Here is a 25,847-nt window from a genome sequence, read left to right on the forward strand (position 1 = left end):
AGAGATTCAAAGCCCAATCTCCTATATTTTCTATAAAGACCATAAGAACCAAAATCAAAGATTTAGTTAGTTCAATGTACAGCAGCCTCTGATAAGGTAATTTTAGGAAATTTTCAACAATGGCCAAGATAAAGAAGGAATTTCTACTTAAAGTTCAATTAAACAGAATACCCATCCCCACCCTCTGGTTAGTTGAGGCTTTTTACCGTACTTTTAACGAACCCTCAGTTTACCTAAATTCCAGCTTTCAAGCCCAATTGTTTCACCTTTTGTTTATTTATTTATTTTGATGCCAAAACCAGGAAACCTTGAAACTGCAGAATACATGCTTTCTAAGAGCTCATAGCAAGTTTTCCTGTAGGGGGAAAATGGCTATTACCACTAAGGATATCAATTAACACTGTATCTTATGTATAATTTGCCAAATCAAACAAAAGCACCTTCACAAGCCTCACCTCAAACATACCCTCAAATAAGTTGTTTTCAAATTACTCCTCTAAAAACTCAATATAACTATATATCAAAGACCAAGTACAGGTCAAAATTATATCTGTTTAACATATACTAAGCAGTATTTAAAAATTATAAATATTACCATTTAGACTTAAAATCTGACTCTGTGGTTACTAAAAAATTGCAAAACCAATATAGTTAAGTCTCCGTTGGAATACCTGAACCAAGCTGCCTCCTTTTCAGTCACCAAAATGTTACTTGGTAGCAAATGTTCCATGAAAATTCTCCCTTAAGCACCAACTGGTTAACTATGTATCAAAGAATACACCCATTCCTTCCCCATAAATTTACCTTGATGTATCTATATAAAATACTTGCAACAAAGTCTTAAAAGTACCCTGAGTATCAACAACCACTGTCAATCATTGGTAGCAAGTACATGTTCATGGAAAGGCCTGTTCTGATCAGAGAATCTGTTAAGGTTTATAGAAGCTTAGCAACTCTTGAGATTGGGTCATCAAGATAACAAAAATTGAGAACTTAACATACTTTATACACAAGAGTGCAGAATGCAAATGATTAAAACAATATTAGCAACTTAAAAATTCTCTCTTAAACAAGCCATAAGTCATTTCTCTGTTCAGAACCCACGACTGCAACCAGCTCTAACTGGTTCCTTGAGGAATGTGGCTAGGCTGATATTTTGGAAGTGCTGGCTTTGGTGGTGACCAAGGAGGAAGAAATCTCTGGCTTCCCTGTTGCTGCAGTTCCCACCCTCCAAAATGAATATACCCACCGGTGTGAATTGACAATGTGGTCCAAAGAGCAAGGCAGGAACGGAGTCCAGATCCTCAAAATGGTAGTACAGGGCATAACCACTAGGCCACCTATCAGTTCAGTACAAAAAGTACAACCCTGTGCATCATGGTGCAAAAGCTGGGGCCTAGGTTTCGCATTGTGCATCTCACACCTATGGAAATAACAAGAGGAGTAAAATCTATAGAAATCAACACACCCTAAGAAGGTGGGTGCTCACAGAAGACCGGTGTCAACACTTTTGCAAAGGTGGTTGGCTACTGAGATAATGAATGGCAATTACAAGTCCAAAGTTGGAAGGCAACAAAATTTTACAATCAACTCTGTTGAGTTTGACAACGAAGAACTCAACATGGGTTTGATGTTTACCAACAAGGCTTTGCAAATCATGACACCCATCTACATGCTTATGAAAATTACTACCCCACTAAAATCTAACATCCTTCAAGAATGATTTTTACCTCTCAAAAGAGTTGGAAAGATTTGGGCCATGAAGAAAGGAGGTAATCAGCAATACCCCCAAACCCATTACTCTCAGGTTTTAAACTTTCCCTTTTACCATCTGACCTTGGAAAGACATGGTGACACATTCAAAGCTTAAGGTGGAAGAATTCCAGAGAATAGGAAATCTGTGTACCAATGATGTGCCAAGAACAAATGTGGATTGTCTGAGGGTCAACAGTTTTGAAAAAGTAAAAAGACAGAACTTCTAAAATGCAGGGTGGATTCTTTAAAAGAAATAAAATCACCGCTCTTGACTCACTTAATCCTTCGCCATGTTGCTGTCAGCTCACCAACTAAGTGCGAGAGTGTGTGTCTTGCTGGGTCCATTTTCCCATGGTCTGTAGAAGGCGCTGTGAAGCACATCCTGTTCTAGCTCTGGGGCCCTTCCCCCCTCTGCAGCCTTACCCAGTGCAGGGAATGCGCCCCCTACTGACTCCAACACTCATCGCCTTTAGCCGACTTGGCTGCGGTGCATTTTGGGTGGGGGCTGGTATTTTCTTGATGGCCATAAACCAGAAGCAACAATGCAGATTTATAAAGAAACTGTATCAAGCTACCCAGGAGTTGGTCCCCCCCCGCCCATCTTGAAGGTTCAAGACACTGGCACGAGAAGCATCGGGGATAGGAATTGGGTGTGTGGGGATGGACAGCATTAAAATGGCAAACACAGGAAACAGTTTGGTTCTTTTTCCCTCCTAAGCCTTTGTCTGAGAAATGGGGTTATAGCAAGAACTGCCCAGAGGAATTGGTGAATGCAAGAACATCAAGAAGACTTAGTGTGGCTAAAAAGGATATTAGACCTTAGCGCCTGATCTTGGGCAGAAGAGGAAGAGAAGCAATCGCGCCTTTTCCAGCAGACAGGCATCCAGGTTGGGGGGGAGGGGAGGGCAGGCAGGCAGCCCAGAGGAAAGAGAGGTGAATAATAGGGTGCTCAAAGAACTCCTCCCCATTCATTGCATTAAAAAAAAAATCTTTTCGCAGCTTTCTGGATTGCCATTTTTTTCCCACCTGATTGCAAAGTTGGGGTTCAGAATGTTCAAAAGAGGTCGTGCTGACCAGGCAGCTGCGACTGAGAAAAGGGGGTGGTGGTGGACTCCGTGGTTAGGAGGGGAGCTGGCATGTTGGAGAGGAAGGGCTGCACGGCGGAGGCAAAGACTTTCCACTCTGTGCCATGCATGCTCCCCGCCCCCCAATCTGTCCCCCCCTCCCCCAGCTAAGGATGGGTAGACCTGGCAGAAGGCTCGTCCCAGGCACTGGGGGTGTGCGTGGGGGGCTCGTTCGGTGGGGGCGGCGGGAGGAAGGGATTAGTTCCAGGGATGGGAGCAGCTCGGTTCTTGCTGGGGGCGGGGTGGAGGGAGATGCCATCAGCGGGACAAGCTCGGGGGGCCAGGCTGGCTGCTGGCCTCGGCGGGCTCGCGGGGCGGGGAAGGGGGGTCGGGCTGCAGGAGGAGGCGCCTGGACCCCGGAGCAGAGCCCGGGTAGCGGTCCGCGCCGGGGCGGGCGCTCCGTCAGCACCGGAGTATGCAAAGGAGCGTGTGCGGCCGGAGGGCTGGCAGTCGGAACAACAATGCGCCCGCGGGGCCGGCTCGGCGGGAGCGGGGCCGGGCCGCGGGGTCGGCGCGCGGCGGCCGCCGGGGCTTACCTTGACTCGGCCTCGAGGCGCGCGCGGGGCCGGCGTGCTCGGGGGCCGGGCGGCGGCGGCGGCGGCGGCGGCGGGCGGATGGCGGCGGCACGGCGGTGGCGGCGGCGAGGGCGCGCCCGGGGCCTCGTCGCGCTCTGGCTCGGCGGGCTCCGGCTCGCGCCGCGGCCGCGGCTGCTGCCGGGGGGCGCGGCGGGCGCAGCAGAGCGGCGGGCGGCGGCGGCGGCGCGAGCGGCTCCCTCCAGTCCCCGCGCGGGCGGCGGCGGCAGCGTCGTCGAGCGGTGCAGACAAAGGAGGGGCGGAGGGAGGAGACGGAGGGTGTGGGAGAGGCGGCTTCACCGGCGCGGGCAGGCGGGCGGCGGCGGCCGCGCTCCTCTCGCTCCTCAGCAGCGGGGACCGAGAGAGGGAGCTGTGTCTGAGGAGACGCCAAAATCCCCCTTAGCGCTGCCCGCGGGAGGGGGAGGGGGCACAAGATGGCGGCGGCCGGGGGGGGCGGGAGTTCAGCTCATGGATCCCGGCAGGCAGCGGAGGGGAGACCGGGCCGGCGGAGGCGGCGGCGGCAACGGGCGGGGGAGGGGGCTGATCCCGCGTCTCCCCTCAGCAGACAATACAAGCGCCTCGGAGCGAGTCCCCGAACCTGCCCTAGCCAAAATGGCGGCCGAGAAAGAGCGGAAATGACGTAAATACCTCATTAGCATAAGAGGACTCATTGTCCAGCTAAGTGGGGGGGGTAGTGGGGGACAGTACCCCTTACCCCCATGTCCCCCAAGGACAACTCTCTCACTCCCACCTGTGCTTGCACCTAACTTTTTTGGAGGGAGAGTAGCACCAGCACCCCCACCTCAGGGAAATTATATAATCCCCACTGAGGGGGAGCTCTCGCGAGAACCAAGAGGATTTGCCATTGACCCACTAGGAGGCGCCGCGGATAATGGCCGCAGTGCGCCTCCAGGGCCCGTGTGCACGGCGGGCGCCTTCCTCTGGCCGCAGCGCCGGCGGCGGAGGCACCAGCAGCGGGCCGCAGCACGCCCTGCACTCAGTCAGGTGGCCGTGCTGGGGATCCCTGCGCGGGCCCAGCTGGGCCTGGACTACATCTGGCGGGAGGGGGCGTGCGGGCAGCCCAGCGGCTCCACGTGCTGGGAGGCCTGCGCTCTCACGGGCCGGGCAGCGGCGGGAAGGGCAAGGACGCCTGGCCGGTCGTGCGTGATGCCTCCTGCCTTATATGAGGTGTGAGGGCCTCGTGCTTCACACACCGACTGGAGATGAGCCACAAGCCCATGGAGCCCTGGTTCCTTCCCGGTGGGGTGGGTTACTTAGCGGACAGGGGCTGACATTCTTCCAAGTCGGTGATGGGCTCTTCTCTTTGGCCTGAAGAAAACAAATGGGAACCCTAGCGTTTGGGGGCCACCTGACTGGTGAAGCCTAAACATGAGCAATGATGTTGCTGATGGGCCTCCACAAGATGCTCAAAAACTACACTTCAGCTGTGGTCCCAGGGACACTTTTAGTGTTACCACAATCTGGACAGCACAAGACAGCACGTGGACAGTTTGTGCAAATTTAGGTCAATCCCAACCAACACCTTATCTCAACATTTGAACCCGCCTTTTGGAGTAGAGTGCATTTGAGAGTATGTCACAGGCTAAACATACTGAAGAGTAATGGACACCATCATGAAGGATTAACCAAGCCTGTTAAGGTGTGCTCTTTGGCTGTTTCTCTAAATTTCAAGTTAAAATAGTTTCAAACCATACTTAACATCCCCAAAGATTCTGACTTAATTGAAAATAGTACTAATTGTGGTTACATATAGCTCAGTGAAGACTTCAGTTAGCAGGTTTAAACAAGCCATTTCATCCAACACGGAATTTCATTAATTTCTGAAATTATGACAAAATATATCTTTACAAGACAAATCACTATTTCAAGGGGAAACAAGAACTGGAAAAGTTAAAAAAAAAAAAAAAAAGCGGGGTGGGGGGGGGAGGGAGTGGCACCAAAGCATCTGATTTAGAGAAACAAAGATGAAGAATCTAATTACATGTTACAGAAGACAGGCAAGCTACTATAAAATAAGCAAAATAATTTTATCACAAGTCTAGTTTTCCTTAGATACACTTAAGATTTCCATACAGTGATAATACAAATAAATACAAAGGGAAGACATCTGGATTTCATACTTGGCCTAATTTACAAAGTAAAAGGAGATGCTAGGTTCACATGTAAATGTTTAAGAAGATTTTAGTGCTTAAATCATCAGATTTACTACAAAAATGCATCTAAATAGTCCAGATTCTTTTCTAAATAACTTCTACATGATGAAAGTGTTCACTGCTCAAATACTTTCTTTACTATCAATTCCAGTAGTGACAGTGTTGTGACTATGGGATTAAGAACCAAAAAGATTAAAAAGGCAAAAGATTGCTATCTACTCTAGTGAGGTCTGAGAAGGCAATACTTAGTTCTCTGAGGTAGTTACTTAATCTCTGCTCCACATACTTGACAATAAAAACTTTGGGTTTAGATGAAGAAGAAAGGAATCTAAACACTCAACAACAAAAAAAGAGTATTGTATTTCTATTACATTAGGTAATTCTATATTAGACAGTGATGAATTTTCTAGTTATTATTAATGATGAAAGAAGTCATTTCCCTCAAGAAGGTGGGTCCCTGGTGTGCTGGCTGGCTACATAGCTCTGTGTAAAAGGGAAACAAAATAGTAGAGGCCCTTACTGGAATGTGTCCTATGCATTCAACTATGGCAGTAGGTAATGTTCAAAATGACACCAAAGGTTTTATAGTCTGGTATTTATTTCTGGTAGGATCTGTCAGAAATGCAATGGAAAAATCAGATTTTAAATTTCTTTAGCAGCCAAATTAAGCCAGGAAAATATAATTAGGAATACTGTTCAATAAATATGCTTATTAAATAACTTTGAGATGTCTCTTCCTTTTACTTGCAAAAGACAGTCAACTTGATCTTAAGCTTATTTGCTCAAAGTACGCCTTCCCCCAAATTTAAAAGATACCATGTGTTTCATAAGCTATGCTACAGTTAGAAATTTATCTTTTTTTGAAACAGGTTAGAGAAGGTAGGTAAACAGAACATTTGTGCTGGCTTTAATGTGCATTTTAACTGGCGGAACACTTACAGCTTAGTAATAAGATGTTTAAAACTTACTATAGCAGCTAAGTCTTGAAGTCATCAAAATACTGATGCCTTAATGTCATCAGTATTTTTTCTTACTGATAGAAGTTATTGCTCAGGATAGAAAAAAAAGTAGCTATGCAATCAACGGATGTCAAGTTTCCAATTCACAGTATGTATTTTAAATAGACTTGCTTTGACAGATGAAATGCTTCATCAATTCAAGAGCTACAAACAGCCCAACTCTAAATTCGTGACCTAAACATACTGTTTTATCTAGTTTAAGAAATTTGAGATACATTTTTAAAGAAGGGGCAGAGGTGTCTACTTATTCATTCATACAGAAACAGGCATGTATATTTCATGAATATAATTAACATTTTTCTTACTTATGACATCTATTACAAAGAGCTATGAATCCAGTTCTTTATATACTTCAAAATCTTTCCCACGTAAGAAATTCTGCACTCATATACTCTAATGAAAGCAATATTTTCTGAAAAAAAAACCCAAATACATTTATTTACAAGTCTTAATACAGCAAAATCAAATGGAAATTGAGAACACTGCTCATTTTTCTAATTTAATTTGACATATAAAATAAGAGTTTCCTCAGAAAAAAGATTTGTATGAAATTTACCTTACCTTATGATTTATGCTCTAAGAGTACATTTTATAAAAATCAGCAACCAGGCTTCTTTTATGTTTAAATGAAATCAACATAAGTATAATGAACAACTTTCTTTTATGTAGTAGCAAAGAGAGTCAATAATCCTTTCAAGAAAGAGACTATTTCATTTCCTCCCAACTTGGATTCACCATAAACACGATCCACGAATGATATTGGAACCTGGTTAAAAAAATATACATTAAGTCAGTCTTCAAAAAATATTAGAAAGGAAGCATACAACAATACAGTACAAACAAGATTTGTATTATGATAGTCCTTCAAGTAAGTTCAGAAGTTATGTGATTCTTACAGCAACTGTACCTCCAAATCTTTAGAATTAAACATTTCACTACCTAAGTGCAGGCCATATGAGCCAAATCTACAACCATTTGAAAAGCAATGACCCTGAATATTAAGCTGTTGACCAAAGTTTCAACCTGTATTTCAAGAAAAAAAATTATACTCCAAAGTAAAATGTCCTTTCACTGAATTTTTTCAGTAGTCCATTAAATTTATCTGTTACTGGGCGCCTGGGTGGCTCAGTTGGTTAAGCGACTGCCTTTGGGAGTCCCGGGATCGAGTCCCACATCGGGCTCCCTGCTCGGCAGGGAGTCTGCTTCTCCCTCTGACCCTCCTCCCTCTCATGCTGTCTCTCATTCTCGCTCTCAAATAAATAAAATCTTAAAAAAAAAAAAAAAAATTTATCTGTTACTATGTTTTAGTGTTAAGTTAAAAATCTTGACATTTCCACAGGAGACATGGCATTCTAGTTACTTTCTTGCTATAAGTAAGAACATTAGTGTTAGAGGAAGAGAGCCCTTCCTAAGAGCTCAATAGCTAGCTGTAAATATTACTGACCACCTCCCGTCCCCATAACTCCTGTCTTCTTCATTTACTCATAGAAAATGGCAAATGGATTCATCATTAGAGTGGCTCTAGGTTATGGCAAGAGAAAACGAAGCAAACACACTCATCCCACAGTGCTGAGTGGTCAGAGGAAAGGGCAAGATGCAGAAGGTACCAGTAACTTTTAATTCTTTAAAAGGGAATACTGCCGGGCGTCTGGGTGGCTCAGGTCACGATCCTGGAGTTCCAGGAATGAGTCCCGCATCGGGGTCCCTGCTCAGTGAGGAGTCTGCTTCTCCCTCTGACCCTCCCCCCTCTCATTCTAATAAATAAATAAAAATCTTTAAAAAAAAAAAAAAGGGAATGCTGCCGTCTTAATGTTTTAAATCCTGGTAGGTCAAATGCAGTTAATTTGAAAGTGAATTTTCACCCTTTAGTGTGTGGACATTCTAACTAGAAACCTCCCACATTTATTTAGTAGTTGTGCAAGTTAAACTTTCTATTATAAAAAGTCTAAACCTACTGTTTCTTTATGAGGAATACAACATTCTATTTACCATCAGTTTGCCTACCTCGCCAATAGTATACTTCAGCTGTCTTGCCCGAACAATCATCTCCATCTGGAACACATAGCCTTTAGAAACACATTTTTCTATTAATTTCTGTAGAACTTCTTTTCGGTATAACCTGTGAGAAATTAAAATATATATGAACACCTAGGTAAATACACTTGCCTATATGTATCCTAACTTTTTGAAAGTTCACTGGTATTTATAAAACCTAAAACTTTCACTAGACATTTGCATGCAGAAAAACTGTCACAGCTTATGATTATGATACATTTGTCCTGAACTGGAATGGTCATGAAATATTTGGTAAATAATTTAGAGTAATTTTGAAAATGAATTCTTAGTATCTTTTAGAGAATTATTTTCCTACTATACTACCAGAAATTGTAATAGGGTAAAGTGAATCATTTGAAGTAGAACCACCCACTGTTTTAAGTTTTTAAATTTTCTTAAAATTTATTTTTAAAGTTGAACGAAGAGAAACCATTCCAAATACTGCAACAATAGAGTTGATAGATGATGAATAATCAACAATATAAAGTAGATGACAAGAGCGAACCCAGTAATTAACAGGTGTTTCCTCATAAATGTCTGAGCAGTTTCTATTTCCCAAGATGTACTAAATAAATTTCCTGAGATAAACGAAGTCCCTTTAGGGGACTTAACAGGGAGCTCCTGAAGAAAGTGACTTCCCAGCTCCTCTCTCTTACTTTATAAATCTGATGTGCTCCGTGTTTGGCCTGCACATCTGCCCATTACAGGCGTCTAACTGTGACCTCAATTGGTGATAGCTGTATCCTACCAGGACTGCCTCAATCCTGCAATGCCTAGGTTCCTGTCTTAACCTTGTGTGTCAATTCTAACAAAAGACCAAAGAATTAACATTATTTAATGGAAAAAAGCAAATACCAACTAAAGTAAATTATCAACTAATGCATGAAGTTTGGACCTTAAAGTAGATGAACCAGGCCATCTTATAGTTTCAGAGATTTAAAAAAATGTGGCAGTCTTTAGTCATTTGGCATGGTCATACAAAACAGTTCATCTTCTATGGCAAAGTCTAAAATTAAAAATAACCCACCCCCCCAAAAACAAACAAAAATTACCCTTCCCCCAACCTGAAGGAGGCTTTGTTCCAATTAAACAAGAATTTTTTTTTAAATTAAAAACATGGAGAGCAAGGCAACTGAAAACAACCTAAACATTAACTATTTTAAGCTCTTCTGTGGACAGTGCTATAAATATTCATATGAATTGCAGAAAATTGCTGGAAGAGGTGCTGTTCTTTGGAGCCTATCACCAGTGATAGCAATGTTCTGAATAAGAAGTGAGCAGCCACCTTGGCCCCTGAAGCCCCCACTTGGGGCTGAGCACCAATGTGAATGTTAACAAGCAAACTAACCTAAGCCCTACCTTTGATGCTCTTTAGAAAGTACATTTTTCCTTAAGAAGATGCTCAAGCCTCATTAGCAACTTCTAAGGAACTTCAGTCTGTCTTTGTGTGTTCCGGAACAAAAAAGCGGTAGAACTGAAAAGCATTTCTTAAAAATAAGCCACTGTATACCAAGAAATTTAGGCAAGAAGTTGTAAATAATAGAAAACGTAAAATTACAGTTTTTACTGTACCTGAAACTTCCTGTTAAATCAGATGCTCCTGGTCTGAGCAAAATCTGAGTTATAAAATTGGCCCCGCGGCTGTTTAAATAAAACAATTAGATTTTCTTTATATAATACATTTTCTAAACAAGAGAAACGCATCCCAGAGTGCTAAAACTGTTACTCTAATTTCATAAATGCAACACTATTTCATAAAAATGTCAATTTTACAGAAATTTTAGTCAGTAAAGATGGGGTCTTTTATTCTTCGAATGTGACATTTAGAGGGGACCTATAAAACAATCATTCTTCTAAGCTTTTTAGGTAAGAAAGGTTAACGGATTTTTAATTCAACTTGCGTATTTGCCACCAGTCCTCATTTAGAATTATGAACATCTCTCAGACAGCAAAAGGGATCAGGGATTTGGAGTTTCCTTTTCAGATTCTAATAAGTACAAGGGATCACAGGTTTCAATTAGCAACAGATCAGTCTGCATAAAAATGGCACTTTTTTTAAAAAGAACGTATGCAAGTGGGCAAGGGTTTTGGTTTTTGGCAACTCTGGAAATTGAACAAAGGTTCATTCCCAAACTGTTTCGGTCTACTTGGGCTGCTATAATGAAATACCACAGACTATGTGGCTTAAACGACAGATACTTATTTCTCCCAGTTCTGAAGGCTGGGAAGTCAAGATCAAGGGACAGCAGACTTGGTTCCTGGTGCGAACCCTCTTCTTGGCTTACAGAGGGCCGCCTTCCTGCTGTGTGCTCTCACAGGGGAGGCGGGCAACAGAAGCCACGCTCTCTGGCCTCTTCTGGAAAGGGCACTAATCCCACCATAAGTGCCCCATGGTCACTCAATTTAATTACCTCCCAAAGGCCCCACCTCCAAATACCAACACTTTGAGGGTAAGGTGTTTTAACGCATACATTTTAGCAGAGACCTCCAGTCCGTAACAGTGACAGGGTATGTGCTTCAAACACAACCAAGTATCAATTTCAAGCCATTACTAATAGCTATGATAAACATTTCAAAAAGATCTGAAGTGCCCTTGGAAAAAGTGACTTTTGTATTGCAGCTATTTTAGCGAGCTCCGATTTAGAAAAAAAGTTTTCTGGGGCAGCCTGGAAAGAACAGTTTCTCTCCTAAACCAAGGTAACTACCAAGGCCCTCCCTAGGAAAGATTATTTTTATACAAATAACATGGTTAGGGATATAGCTGGGATAACAGCTAACAAAAACATTTTCCCTTTCAAATTGCCTCCAGTAACAAAATAATTCTAGGACATAGTTTACCTCTCAAAATGGGTTTAATCAAAGGAAAGTGAGCGTATATGCATATACGTGTACATATATATTTGTATCTCTAATCAAGTGAATATATTTCTAAATTGGGGTTTTTATTTTTTTTTAAGATTTTATTTATTTATTTGAGAGAGAGAGAATGAGAGCGAGCGAGCACATGAGAGGGGGGAGGGTCAGAGGGAGAAGCAGGCTCCCTGCTCGGCAGGGAGCCCGATGCGGGACTCGATCCTGGGACTCCGGGATCATGACCTGAGCCAAAGGCAGTAGCCTAACCAACTGAGCCAGCCAGGTGCCCTAAATTGGGGTTTTTATTTTATTTTATTTTATTTTATTTTTTAAAGATTTTATTTATTTGACAGAGAGAGACACAGCGAGAGAGAGAACACAAGCAGGGGGAGTGGGAGAGGGAGAAGCAGGCTCCCCACAGAGCAGGGAGCCCGATGTGGGACTCGAAACCAGGACCCTGGGATCATGACCCAAGCTGAAGGCAGTCGCTTAACCAACTGAGCCACCCAGGCGCCCTGAATTGGGGTTTTTAAATTAAAATGCTGCAAGAGGCAGATGGCCTTGGACTGAAATTCTAGTTCATACAAATGAGTCCGTGGGCAAGTGATTACATTATCTTTCTCAGGAGTATATACTATAAATCAGTGCAGACATTAACAACTAATGACACACACAACTCAATACAACTTAATGATCCAACTAAAAGTTGTAAAAGGTCTCTGATTGGGACTCCCTAGTTTTAAAATAAGAGCTGTGATGACCAAATTCAGAGGGCCTGAGAGATCATTCACTTGTTCTCAACACTGGCTGCACAACAGAATCATTTGGAGAGCCTGTGAAAAATACTGATGGTTTTGCCCCACCCATGGAGATCCATTCGCATGGTCTACAGTGTGTGCGCACACACACACAAAGAAAGGGAAAACGATAGGGAACGGTAATGTATGATTTTCTCTTTACATGATTCCAATATTCAGCAGGATTAAAAACCACTGTTTTATCCAACCCCTTCATTTCACTGAAGATTGAGGCTCTTACAGGTCTTAAATGACTTGCCCAAGGTTCCACAGTTAAGAGGCAGAACTGTGATTAACTTAACAGAATCTTCAATAGGAATGAAAAGGGTAATAAAAAACACTATTATTATTAAGAATATGTATAAAGGTATGCTGTCACATATTAAGTAGTAAGCTACATAGATCCCTTAAAGATCTCATCATCTCAACAACCACAAAAAGGTTAGATATAGATTAAATATGGTCAGAAATTCTTTGTTGGGTCTTCCCATCAAGACGTGGATTCTCCTTCCCCATCCCTTGATTATGGGTGTGTGTGTGTGTGTGTACTACTCAGTCCCAAAATATACATGAATAGTTCATTTAAAGCTGAAGGTACAGTAGAATAAATTTTGCTGAATTAGACCATTTCTAACAAAGGTTTATGCTGATTTTTCCTTAGTGAAAAATATCCAAAATAAAATACTTTAATCATAGGAAAAATTGTACTAAGGAGCTATCTGTGAGTACATATTGGAAGTTAACAATCTAATCCCAGAAATCCCAAGGCAGCATGATAATGTAATCTAAATACCCATCATAAACATATTCCCAACAGTTACAATAAAAACTAGACAAATTGCAGCACATGTATATACCTGATTATTTTTCTTTTCAAATCCCAGCCATATACACCTCCATTTCCTTTGTAACGAGTTCCAGAGACAATGTCAAAATTACCCTCCTTCTGCTTCCTGCAGAAAAAAATAAATTAGCTGTCAATTAGAAAAAGCTATTGAGCTTTCAAAAGTTACTTTCATGAGCTACACAAAAAGAACTTTTAAGATTTGCATAGGAAAAACTACGCCAAGAAAACAAATGAACGATACCACTCAGAAATCTTTCAATGTAAGATTTTCAAACCTGATATTTTTCCTTTATTAATTTCTAAAACTAAAAAATAGTAGTACTTGCTGATTGCACCATGTGAAACCGTCCTAAAATGTAATTCCCCTCCATTCTGTTCTTGGCCCTACTAATAAGTAAACAGTGCTAAAACAGCCTGGTAACCCTCCAGACCTTTCTCTTTGCAGAAAAATAAAGACACACATAACCCCAGGGATTCTGGTTGCTTTAACAAAATTGGAACCCCAAAAAGTATATTCTGCAACTTGCCTTTTGTCAGTTAACAATATACATAATGGAATCATGAACATCCCTGGAGGTCAACAGAGAATTTCCCCATTCTTTCTAATAGCTACAAAAATATCCCATGGAACAATGGACTTGTATACTTGCATGGTTGTTTTCACGGTGGGTCTCCCCACCCCCAACAACACAACCACAATGAATAGTGTGGCAACGTTCTTATAAACTTACATCCTGGTGCTTAGACAACCCAGAGTGGAACATAAGAGAATTGCTAAAACAAAGCTTACAAGTATTTTGAACAGGTTATCACCAGAAATTACTTTCCAAAAAGGCTGTAGCAACTCACACTTCCTCCGGCTAGATTGTGTGTGTCCACTTCCCGCCATCTTATCGGTGCTAGATGTATTGCTCTGTAAGTTTGTAATTATGACAAACTAATGGGTAATAAAATACTGCTACAGTTATTTCACTTCGTGTTTCCCTGACATCCCCCAGGGTGTCTTCCCTCGGGCTTATTAGCCATTGGTCTTTCTTCTACATATGGCCTGTCTGTATCTTTCACCCATTTTCTATTCCCCTAGTCCCATTTCCTTCTCAGGTCAAAGGGCTCTTGGGAATTAGATATACAAGCAGAGAAGGTATCTCTTGAGGTGACTTTATGCAGAGATCAAAGGATGAGAAGTAGCTGGCTATTAAGGAGCAGGAAAAGAGCATTTTAGGCAAAGAACACAGCGCTCCGTGTGACACAGAAATGGAAGGAGTACGCCTGCAGCAGAGGGAATGGAGGGGAGAGGCACAAGATGAGCTCAGAAAGGGAGGCAGGGGCCAGATCACATAGCGGTTTGAGGCGCAAGGAAAAGAGTTTCTTCCCATCTGTTAATGAGAACTCGCTGAAGTGATTGAAACAGGAGAGTAACATTACTTAATTTTGTTTTAGTACATTTAGCTTACATTAACAGTTTCCAAATTCTTATCCTGAGAGGTTTCATGTTGTCTTGGATTCTCTAAAAATACAGGTATATTGCCTGCAAATAAATACCATTTTGTATTCTTACTCAGTATTCATACTAAATTCTTGTTCTTACATCACTTAAAATGTCCACATATAATGACAGCTAGTATTCCTACCTTGATGTGTTTATTAATGATTCAACATTTCATCATTTAGTAAGATGTGTGTGTTAGGACTGGGTTGTCTTTATCAAGTTTAAGTGGTTTCCTTTTATTTCCACTTCCAAGTTTTATTAGAAGTGGCTAGTACAGTTTATCAAATGCCTTTTAGCATCTACAGACTTAATGATGCTGCTTTCTTTGCTAATGTGATAAATTATGTGGATGAATTCCTGATGATGAACCATTCTGGCATTCTTGGAATAAACCCTATTTGTTCATGCTGTTTTACCCTTATGATGTAGAGCTTAATTCCATTTAACAGGGAAGTCATCTTCCATCTTTTCCTGTAGTCTGGGAGATTTTAGATAATAAAGGAGTAATTATCTGTTGATTAGTCCCTAAAATATATCATTTAGCCACATATCTATAGTCACGAGCCTCGGATCTATATGTTGGTTTCATTTCTGACAACAAACTTAAAATAGCATGTGCATTTTTAATTAAAATAAGTCCAAAATTAACGTAGGACAAATGATTTGAATAATTCTTTCAAATATTAAAAATACCTACCTAATGAATTCAGGAATAAATTTTGGCTGAAATTTAGAAAAAATAAACATTAAGTCAGTAAAATAGGTTTAGACTATCATGAATAGCTAATAAAGAATGATACCACTTACATGGTGTGAGAGATCAGCATCCATAATAATTATGTAGTTTCCTGTGGCATGTTTCATTCCGTGAATATATGCAGTTCCTAACAATGAAAATATATCCATTAAAGAAAGCCATCAGAAATGCTTAAATATACACACGAACAGGGAAGAAATTAAGCATCCGAAAAGCATACATCAGTCCCTTAAAGATGATACTAACCTATAATTAAATTCTATTTATTCTCAATCAAAAACATCTCTCCATTCCATTATTTCATCTGCAACTTCACCTTAGTCCCAGGCACCACCTTCTGATGCTCAGCTCTCTACCTAAAAGTGTTTCTCTGCTTCTGTTCTTCCCTTCACTCCTAGCCCATTTCCACAAAAGCTATCCCCTGAGTGTAGTCAACACTGTAAGCCTAGTACACTAGATGGGTCTGGTATTTGGGGTCAAAGGCACAGCCACCAATTACTTAGCCACTTTCATGCCTAAAAGTTCCCTAGTTCCAAACCCCACAGTCTTATTAGCAAGGCTGAACTCTTCTAATTTCTTTTGCTAAAAAGTGAGGATCACAGCTTTTTGGATTTCCACTGACTGGTCAGGAATTCCTGGTTGCTTTCACGGCAGTTTCCAGATTATTTCAATCCCAAAGAACTTCTGGGTTCAGATATTCAGAACACTTCATGATGCCCAAGAACTGATGATCTTCAAGACAGCAAATATTCAATTTTTAAGAACCGTGTTTCCTCCATGCTGGCTCAATTTTTCAGTAAAATTATACCACTTCTCAACATAAGCAACTGTAACCAGCATCAGAAATAAAGGCACTGAGATACTCATCTCAGAATGCCTGAGTTCATCTGAGATTTTCTATAACCCCCTATGTTTAAAAGCTAGAAAAGTTTTCTTTTTTAAAAATAAAGAATAACTTTTTACATTTTGCCATTACTTATAAAGAAATGTTCAAAGAGTTACAGCTAATGCGGCATGCTGGTTTTCCAAAACACTTGCCCTCAGATCCCTTCTCTGGCCCTGTCCTACTCTGTTCTACATTGCATGAACTACAGTTCCTAGGTGCTCTCCTCAACTGGTTGTCAGATGGCTTTGGGAGGCAGGAGGGATAGTTTCCAGGAGAGGAAAAGGAAAAGTATAAGTGTGTCCCCCCTCTTACTCTGCCTCCCAGCACTGACTGGGTATCCTCGACAGCTCTAGCTCCTGCCAGGTATCCCCCACTCCATCATTCTAGCCCCTTCTAAATAGCCTGGGTTCCTGGGCTCCAAAAACACCATCGCCTCCTATTGTTGCTCCATTCTAGGGGTGGTAGCAACCTCTAGCTATTACTAATTTGAGTAGCCTCACTGTTCCATTCCATTTGGCTTCTCAGCATTCCTTCACCCGTGTAACCAGATTCTTTGTATTAAATTCCCTACATTGAAAGACTGACAGTGGTTTCTGTTTTCCCAAGTGGACCTTGACTGATACAGGCAACTCAGGTTAAACCATATACATGTCATTAAAATCATTAAAAACCATCACAGGAGGTCACTGTATTTTGGCCCTGTTCCAAATTAGGAAAATACACACTGGATAATCTTACCAAGGCAAGAAGCAAGTATGAGGGGTGAGAGGTTCTACTTACCTAGGCCTAACTTTTTCTCCCGTGGTCTCAGAAGCTGCAAGAATAAGAAAAGCATTTTAGCACAAATACTAAAAATAATCTCACTAATAAAAAATTTTTCATAGCTGTCTACTCCTTTTAACCGAAATATAGCTGCATTTATTAGAACTTACAGCAGAGTATGTTTAACATTTTTTGCCAAAGTAAAAAAGTGTTTAGTAACAAATCAAATGGTTTAACAGCTTGGAAAAACAACATTCTTTTACCCCAACCCTGCAGGTCAAATTTTAAACATTTTTTTCTGGTGCTATCCACCAGAAAACAGCATGGAAACAATGTTACCTCTATTACTTGATTTACCGTTTTGAACAATATCTTTTGATTCCTTCTCCTAAGAAAATCAAGGATTTAACTCACTTATCTTATACCTTCTTTGAGTATTTGATTGCCACGTCCGTTTTCTCAATCTCTTTTGTGATTTTATTTATTTATTTATGTTCTTGATTCCCCCCTTTATTTTTTTCAGTTACAAAAATAATACAGGTTACAGTTACAAGTCAGACAATATATGGTCATTCATTAGTTAAGGCATTCAGGTTGGTTCCAGGTATTTGCCATTACAAATATTGTTACAATAAAGATACTTGTACATATACCCTTTTGTAGGGGTCCTGTCATTTCTGTAATTAGCATCCCAAAAGTGGAATCACTGGCTGAAAGGGTATGCACAATTTTTTCTCTGGATTCCTTCGTTGATTTTAAATGCTGACATCACTCCATCAACGTATCCTGACTTTATTCTTGGAAGACCTCATTACATTCTCTACTGGCCCAATGACATGACTTTAGGGTTATATGCCTAACAAGAAAATTAAATTGTTTTTTTCTTTTCTTACTTTTTGTCAATCACTTAGTTTTTCTACCTTTTTTTTTTTTTTTTTTTTTTGCCTCATATATAAACCTTGACTTCTTGTTTAGCTTTTTTCTTTCGTCTGGAAATTTTTGAAAAAGTAGAATGCCAGGATTTGGACTCTAAGTTTCTGAGGTATGGGGCTCAAACAGACTCACTACCGAGCCCATCTTATCCCCTTCTGCATTTGCCAGTGTATAGGCAGGCCACCTCAGACTGCAAATCTCTCTAAACAAAGTATTTTCAGTTCAATTCAACCAGGATAGACTTTTTTTTTTTTAAACTTCATGCAAACTGCTGTAGGTCTTGGGGAAGAACAAAGATAAAATACATTCCTGCTCAATGAGCTCTTATATAGAAAAGAACTAGACAATCACATATAGTAATTATAATTCACTGAACAAAATCAAACAAGATATATCAGGTTTTATTTTTGTGACTGATGATTACTGGCAAAATCCTGACCTGGTATCTGCCCTGAAAAAACAAATCCTTTAAAGTTCACCTTAGATTTTCTTTTTTTTAAAGATTTTATTTATTTATTTGACAGAGAGATAGACAGAAGAGCACAAGCAGAGGGAGTGGCAGAGGGAGAGGGAGAAGGAGACTCTGCACTGAGCAGGGAACCCGATGCGGGACTCAATCCCAGGACCCTGAGATCATGACCTGAGCCAAAGGCAGACGCTTAACCATCTGAGCCACCCAGGCACCCTAAAGTTCACCTTAGGTTTTCTATAAACCTGTTTCAGTTGGAAAAATATTTTTTTCTCAAGTTTTTATAAAACATAAACCATGCTGCATGATAGAGTACTATGGAACAGTTAAAAGAATGAGATAATTTAGTGATAAAAGATCTCTCAGCTACAGTTAAAAATCAACAGAATGATACAGAAAGATTACATTTATGTTTAAAAACAAAAAAACACCACATTGCCTAGTTCTAACAAATGCAGACACGTACACATACATGCACAAAGGTCTGAGGCAACCCACACCAAGCTGCTGACTGGGGTGTCCCCTGGAGAAGAGATTAGGAGGTGGACCACGAAATGCTCATCAAAGACAACTTCAGTTTTATCAGCAACTTTTTCATTTTCTAACAAGAATGTAGTTTTAAATTTCTTATGCAATAAAAAGTACCCATTGTTGCACTGTTTTACTTTCAAATCCTTAGTTCCACCCCCTCCCGTTTTTGAGGCCTCACGTCAGTAAGGATGGCAGAAAGCAGTGAGGGGCACAACAGAGCTCGTCTCACAGCCAACAGGAGAGCCGGTGGGAACTCACACAAAGTGTGTGCGAACGCACTCTGAAGAACACTTACGGCACTGTTTATGAGCTACTTCCTGTAATGTTATAATCTGTTTTGACAAAAAACTTATTTTATAAAAAATTTTTTGTCACAGAAAATCTTGATGACATTTTAGGAAGCCTAGGATCCATAATATTTAAGTGGACCTGTTTTTATCATACTCTCAAATCCAACAAGTTGAAAGAAGAATGAAGATAAAAATAAGTCTTCAGCTAAGAAAGGCTAATTGTACTCTCCTCCTATATTGAAATTCCTTATCAGTGAGGCTCACGTTTTTTCATTTTATTTATTTTTTTCATTTTTGGCCATTTACAGTTCTTATGAATTATGGTTTTTTTTCAAGATTTTATTTATTTATTTATTTGAGAGAGAGAGCGCGAGAGAAAACACAAGCGGGGGGGGGCGCGGGAAGGAGCAGAGGGAGAGAGAGAAGCAGACTCCCCTCTGAGTGGGGAGCCCAATGTGGGGCTCTATCGTACCAGGACCCTGAGACTATGACCCGAGCTGAAGGCAGATGCTTAATGGACTGAGCCACCAAGGAGCCCCAGCGTACTGATCTTTTTGTTAGAGATAGTATTTTCGTACTTAGGGATAAACAGTATTTTTTAAGTAGTCAAATCTTTCAATCCTACAGTTATATTAGATGTTTTAAAAGTAATGAACATGCATTACGTTTTATTAAAAGAACGATTTGTAAAAATACTAACCTATGAAATAACATAGGTGACTTTAATCTCAAGTTGGAGGTTGAAACAGATGACACACATCAAATATAACAGAAGCACCCAACATGGAAAGGCTGAAGCCCAATCTCAGATCCCTCCGCCCTATAACCATGGTTAACAGTTCAGGATACATATCTCCAATTTTTCTACGTCCCACCTCCACTATCTGTTAGCTGTGTAACCTTGGGAAGTGACTTAAACTCTCATCTCAGTTTCCTCACAGAGTTTATTTTTTTTTTATTTTTTTTAAAGATTTTATTTATTTATTTGATAGAGAGAGAGAGAGAGCAAGAGAGGGAACACAAGCAGGGGGAGTGGGAGAGGGAGAAGCAGACCTCCCGCTGAGCAGGGAGCCTGATGCGGGGCTCGATCCCAGGACTCTGGGATCATGACCCGAGCCGAAGGCAGACGCTTAACGACTGAGCCACCCAGGCGCCCCTCCTCACAGAGTTTAAAGAAAAAAAACTTCCTTTGTTTTCTGAAACATTCATTTCAGCCAATTTTAAAGACTAGCAAACAAAGCCTCTATGCTGAATATTTTGAGATGTTGTAAAATAGCTTCAATAATAATTCGTCTCCATCTTCTCTCCCAACTAACCACACACATCACTTAAAAGCAAGTAAGCGCCATCCACGGCATGGCCTGATATTGTCTGGGGTGGGGGAAAAGGGCAATTTTATACTTTAAATGATTTAAAGGTCATAAAATAATGAAGGAACACGGGACTTCCCAGATAATACAGGAAAACTGTAACGGTGAATATAATTTTTTTCTCATTATTTTGAATTTTATTGGGTTGATGGGAAAAATGGAACTTTTTGAGGGCCATGTTGTTTTAGAATTTGAAAAGGTCAATTTAGTAGACATAGCCTAAGATCGCTCAATCAATTACACCTCAAGGCTGAATGGAGTTCTATGACAGAAGTGTTCAAAATATTGTCAGGTTAATGTTCCCAGATTAAATAACACGTAAGTCAGAGTATTCTATATAATAACAAATGTGAGTCAGTGCCTTGGCTCACAACCTCTAAAAGAAAAACTGGGGAACTGCTGGCTAAAAAAATGAACCCGACATCATCACAAGTCACTGCTAGAAGGCTGAAAATCTGTCAATTTTTAATCTCCTCCTGTTCATATTCAGAGGATTGGAGGTGTAATCTTTGAGTTGCCCATGTGTGATATGGCAAGAATACCTAGCAAAGATTTACCATGTGTATAAGAGTAACACGTTTCCCTTAAACTCTTCCTATTGACCACCATCTCCTCCAACTGAATAGGAATTATTTCATTATCAGGATTAATCAAGAATATGTGTACCCAGAGACAGTTTTTTATAATGCTTAATTACCTTTTCTTAAAATGCAAATATCAATAAAGGTTCTCCAAGAGATTTCTTTCGTTTATGTCTATACTGATGGTTCTCTTTTGGGAGGAGAGGACAATTTTGCCCATAAGGGTTGATTTGATGATACCCAGAGACATTTTTGGTTGCCACCCTGGGGAGAGGGGCTGCACATGGCATCTAGTGGGTAAGAGTCCAGGGATGATGCTAAATGTCCTCTAACATACAGGATGCAGCCACCGCCCCTGCAACACCCCTCCCACCCCCACAAAGAATTATTAGGTCCCAAATGTCAACAGTGCCAAGACTGAGAAACTCTATAGTCTATACATATTATAAAAACCCAATGCCTAGAATGTGTTTTCTAATTAAATCTGGACTTAACTGCATGCTTTCGGCCCAAGAATTATCTAAAGTTGAGCTCACAAGTATATTCAAACATTTACAAATACAAACCATTATAAAAATAAACCAGTGATCAAAAACAAAAATTATAAAGCCATTATAAAATGAATTCTACATTTGTCTAAGTTTCTCCAGTAGAAAAACAACACCCTTCAAAGTACAGTGGGAAAATTTAAGACTTGGAAAGTCAATCTACTCCCATTAAGACTGCTTTACAGAAAGATGCTAAGTACTCTGAAAAATAAAAAGATGCCAATTTCCATGGAAACAATCACCCTCCCCAGCTACAAGCTTTTATAGTTGCAAAAAAGGGAGCCAGAAAGATAAAGACACACATTACTAATTGCAATCTAGTTCTGTAATATTCCTTGTCAATTCAGTATCATGCTTTAATTTTGCCCTTCAAGAGAACTTACCTGCAGAGTAAGTTGTAAAAACAGAGTTTATCTAAAGGCTAACTATTTTGCTGTACAATTACTTTTTTTTTTTTTTAAGATTTTAATTTATGTATTTGACAGAGAGCACAAGCAGGGGGAGCAGCAGGCAGAGGGAGAGGGAGAAGCAGGCTTCCTGCTGAGCAAGGAGCCCGATATGGGGCTCAATCCCAAGACCCTGGGATCATGACCTGAGCCGAAGGCAGATGCTTAACCAACTTAGCCACCCAGGTGCCCCTTGCTGTACAATTACTACTGATCCAACATATCAAAGTCATGTATAATTTCAAGCACAATGAAAATGCACCTGAATCCCAAGTGTATAAGATGCTTTTTATCATTTCAGTTTCCAGAAAATAGACTGAATTTAAGCATTGTCATTTCTCTTTTCCCTAAACAAACACAAGTGATTTGATAGAAAAATGTTCACATGACTTACAATTTTGTCTGACCCATAGATCTTCTCCAACTGTTCAGCAACATCCCTTGTTCCATCTGGGCTTCCGTCATCTATGATTATAATTTCGTAACTGATTCCACTAAAATAAAAAACAAAATGAAAGTTTGTATTGTTTGGAGACCATATTCTCAAAATAAGAAAATAATTTAAAAATTACTAATTCCTCATCAGTGTAAGTGGGAATTTATTGTCATATTAATCACTAAGGAAAACTTCAATGACCAAATGAAATAAATGTCATTTAGTACTTCACCTCCAAACTCAGCGTGTTGCTGAAAAATGCTGTAATGAAGTCCTGAGATGTTAAAAAATTCTCACACAGAAAACATACTCGAGTTTAAAAAATCACAGCAGGGGCGCCTGGGTGGTTCAGTCGTTAAGCGTCTGCCTTCAGCTTGGGTCATGAACCCAGGGTCCTGGGATCGAGCCCTGCATCGGCCTCCCTGCTCAGTGGGAAGCCTGCTTCTGCTTCTCCCTCTCCCTCTCCCACTCCCCTTGCTTGTGTTCCCTCTCTCGTTGTGTCTCTGTCAAATAAATAAAATCTTAAAAAAAATAAAATAAAAATAAAAAAATAAAAAATCATAGCAACTGTATATTATATATGATAGAAATATCATAAAATTTTACTTACCTACTTTGGAAATGGAACTATAGGAACTTAATATCAATCTTGGTTATAAAAAATATTTCAAAAGTACATTTAAAAGATCTCTCAAGTTGACTGAATTGCTAAGTGAATATTCTTTTAAATTTAACTCCAAATAGATTTGAGTAACATAAGGAACAAATCAGATTTCATTTCATCGTTTTAAAAATCCTCTTTAAAATGGTGACATATTCTCTTAACACCACTATTTCAAACAGTTGTACCCATTACCTCACACTATTACATACAAAAAGCACAGAGAAATACGTAAGATTTCAACGTGCTTCAAAGTGAACATCTCTCCATTGGTTTCCCATTAACTTTGTTACAGTTTCTAGTCTAAGAACAAGCCAACACAATACTTGGTTGTATATGTTATCACTATGTTTTCCCCCACCTCAGTTTAGATTTTTTTTTTTATAATTTTATTGGAAACCTAAGAAGCAGAAAGTAAAGCACAGCAGAACTCCCACAACACTGTTTCCTCTTTGTCCATAGTAGAAACAAATATAAGGAAATCAACCAGAAAACACATTCCACTGTTAAAGGCTTAAAAAAGTCAGGCCCAGCAAACTAGGAAGAAAGCTAAACTCAGCCTGTTAAGAGCAAATACCAGGACTTCAGCTCCCCGAGGTGCTTTAATTTGGGCAACTGCTTTACAAGCCAAAATATGTAAGATGTTGATTCTGGTTGATATGCTGAAAGAGATATACTTCATAAACAAATGAAGTCATTCATTAGCAAATTATACTTTCTCTCACTTCAACGTGCCCAGAACACCTGAGGGTAAGGTATTCTAAAGGAATCCAGCTGAGCTGCTTTTAATTTGGCCACATCTGAAAAGAAAATCGTTTCCTTCTTTAACCTTCACTCGGGTTAAAGCAAGAAATATTTGAGACTCAGAGGACCAACTGAGCAAGATCGACTATATGACAATTCCTCTCATGTGGAAAGTGCTTATAGAAACCAAGATAAGATAACTAAATAAAAGAGGGAAAAGATATGAATTAAAAAAAAAAAAAACTGTGAGGAGCCATGCACATTATGATAGTTATGTCATTCAAAGAATTATAGTCAAAACAGCAATGTTTTTCACCAATTAGCATTTCCAAAAATATAAGTTTACTAAAGCCCGGGTTGACTGGGTGGTGGGGAAACAAGCACTCTCCGAATAATGCCAGTCCTAAGGCGGTACATTTTTTTTTCTTTTTGCGAGCAATTTGGTAATAACTGTCAATCTTAAGCACATCTGTTGACCCGGCAATTCCATCCTCAAGACTTTATCCCCCGCACACTAGTAAAAGTACGAACGTGTTTGTTGCAACATTGTTCTAAAGGAGCATTCACTATGTGTCCAGCACTTTTCTAAATGGTGGAAAATATGGGGTGAACAAAGTCTCTGTTTTTCATTTATAAAGCAAAAGTCAAAAAAGAAAAACAAAAAAAAAAGCTCTAGAAATAATGTGTTCACTGGGATGACCCAGTTAGTTAAATTATAAGTCATATGGAATATTATCGAATTAAAAAAAATAATTTTCCAAGTTGGTGTATGTTGATCTGGAAAGATCTTCAGGGATCTATACATGATCCCACTGGTATAACCCTAAAACAAGGAACTTCGTACTGATACCAGGATTCCGAAATTTAAAAAAATACTGTATAACACTTTCAAATTCAAACTCTAAAAGCCCTAGTTTCTAACCACCACATCAAACATCCACTAGTGACCAACGAAGTTGCCCAGCCCAGCAGCAGCTCCCTAACCCAGAGATCAAACCTCATGCTTACATAAGCACCCAGCACGGGGGCGGGAGTGAGCGTGCTCATTGAGACTCCCGGCTCCTGCCGCATCCTGACCATCCAGAAGTAGGAGTGAGGTCAAGCTTTGAACCTCGCTCCAAGTCAAAGGATGCCCAACCCTACTTTTTAAAAGAGGGGGGGGGGCGGCCGGGGGGGAGGGAGGAAGGAGGTGGTGGGAAGTGTACAATAAGGGAATGTCTCACAAACCCAAGGGCAGGAATGAACCCGAGACACGGACAGAACCCCAGAAGTATCCGCCTCTGCTTTCTCCAAGGGTGGCCTTCTCCCCAAGGATTCCCTCAAGCGCCGAAGGGAGGCCGCGCAGGGCCGCCTCGCGCCGCCAACCGCCGACACCCAGGCCGGCGAAGCCAGCTCATCTCGTTCCTCAGGGAGGGCGGCCGGGCACGCTACCTCTCGGAGAAGCTTTTCACCAGCAGCCATACGATGAGCGGTAGGTTCTCGCGCTCGTTGTAGGTGGGCAGAAGCACTGAATACTTGTCCTGTCGCGGGGCGCGCCCCTCCGGCTCCCGCCGAGACCTACGGGCACTACCGCTCGCTCCCTCGGAGGCCATGGTGGAACTGCGCGAGACGCCGGAAACGGAATGACGTCCGGCGGCGCGCGGGAAGGGGATGGGTCGGACCGTACCACATTCAGGAAGAGGGGGTACGGGCTCTTTGGTTGGGTCCTAGTTCTCCGAAGGCTCTCTTCGTGGTTCCATTGGAAATAT

General features: G+C 40.8%; 2 protein-coding genes across 9 annotated transcripts in view; both read right to left on the reverse strand.

The window, feature by feature from the left end:
- Positions 1-3,522, reverse strand: part of ADNP (activity dependent neuroprotector homeobox) — a 30,590-nt gene extending 27,068 nt beyond the window's left edge. Inside the window, exon 1 of one of the 3 annotated variants that reach the window (XM_045885967.3) lies at positions 3,416-3,522. The gene's annotated coding sequence lies outside the window, so the exon portion shown is untranslated. Of the gene's footprint in view, positions 1-1,249; positions 1,391-3,415 lie in introns of those variants that run through there. The other 2 variants (XM_064573343.1, XM_045885966.3) reach the window with 2 other exon arrangements.
- DPM1 (dolichyl-phosphate mannosyltransferase subunit 1, catalytic) lies at positions 25-25,839 on the reverse strand. 6 transcript variants are annotated; one of them, XR_010405927.1, is made up of 12 exons: positions 25,531-25,820; positions 22,653-22,752; positions 17,109-17,142; positions 15,493-15,569; positions 15,383-15,408; positions 13,207-13,302; positions 10,272-10,340; positions 8,649-8,763; positions 7,206-7,410; positions 3,416-4,049; positions 1,250-1,423; positions 25-355 (listed from the first exon to the last, which is right to left on the reverse strand). XR_010405927.1 is itself a non-coding variant. In XM_045885969.2 (9 exons), the coding sequence occupies exons 1-9, from the start codon at positions 25,689-25,691 to the stop codon at positions 7,306-7,308; spliced, it is 783 nt and encodes a 260-aa protein (XP_045741925.1). In that variant the 5' UTR covers positions 25,692-25,819; the 3' UTR covers positions 5,481-7,305. The 6 variants fall into 6 exon arrangements, 2 of the variants coding, with proteins under 2 accessions (XP_045741925.1, XP_064429423.1); XR_010405926.1 differs by having other exon boundaries at positions 3,416-4,054; XM_045885969.2 differs by lacking the exons at positions 25-355; positions 1,250-1,423; positions 3,416-4,049 and having other exon boundaries at positions 5,481-7,410; positions 25,531-25,819.
- Positions 25,840-25,847: the final 8 nt, after the last annotated feature.

Source organism: Mirounga angustirostris, unplaced genomic scaffold, assembly GCF_029215605.1.
Source record: "Mirounga angustirostris isolate CCGP_5_RB_7025 unplaced genomic scaffold, mMirAng1.0.hap1 SCAF_10, whole genome shotgun sequence".
NCBI classification, from domain to species: Eukaryota; Metazoa; Chordata; class Mammalia; order Carnivora; family Phocidae; genus Mirounga; species Mirounga angustirostris.

Coding starts and splice junctions, on each gene's coding strand:
- DPM1 (XM_045885969.2), bottom strand. CDS start 25,691: ATGGCCTCCGAGGGAGCGAGCGGTAGTGCCCGTAGGTCTCGGCGGGAG. Junction 17,143..22,652: donor TCTATGGGTCAGACAAAATT/GTAAGTCATGTG, acceptor TTATTCTTGCAG/CTTCTGAGACCACGGGAGAA. Junction 13,303..15,382: donor TTTATTCCTGAATTCATTAG/GTAGGTATTTTT, acceptor TTTTTTCTGCAG/GAAGCAGAAGGAGGGTAATT.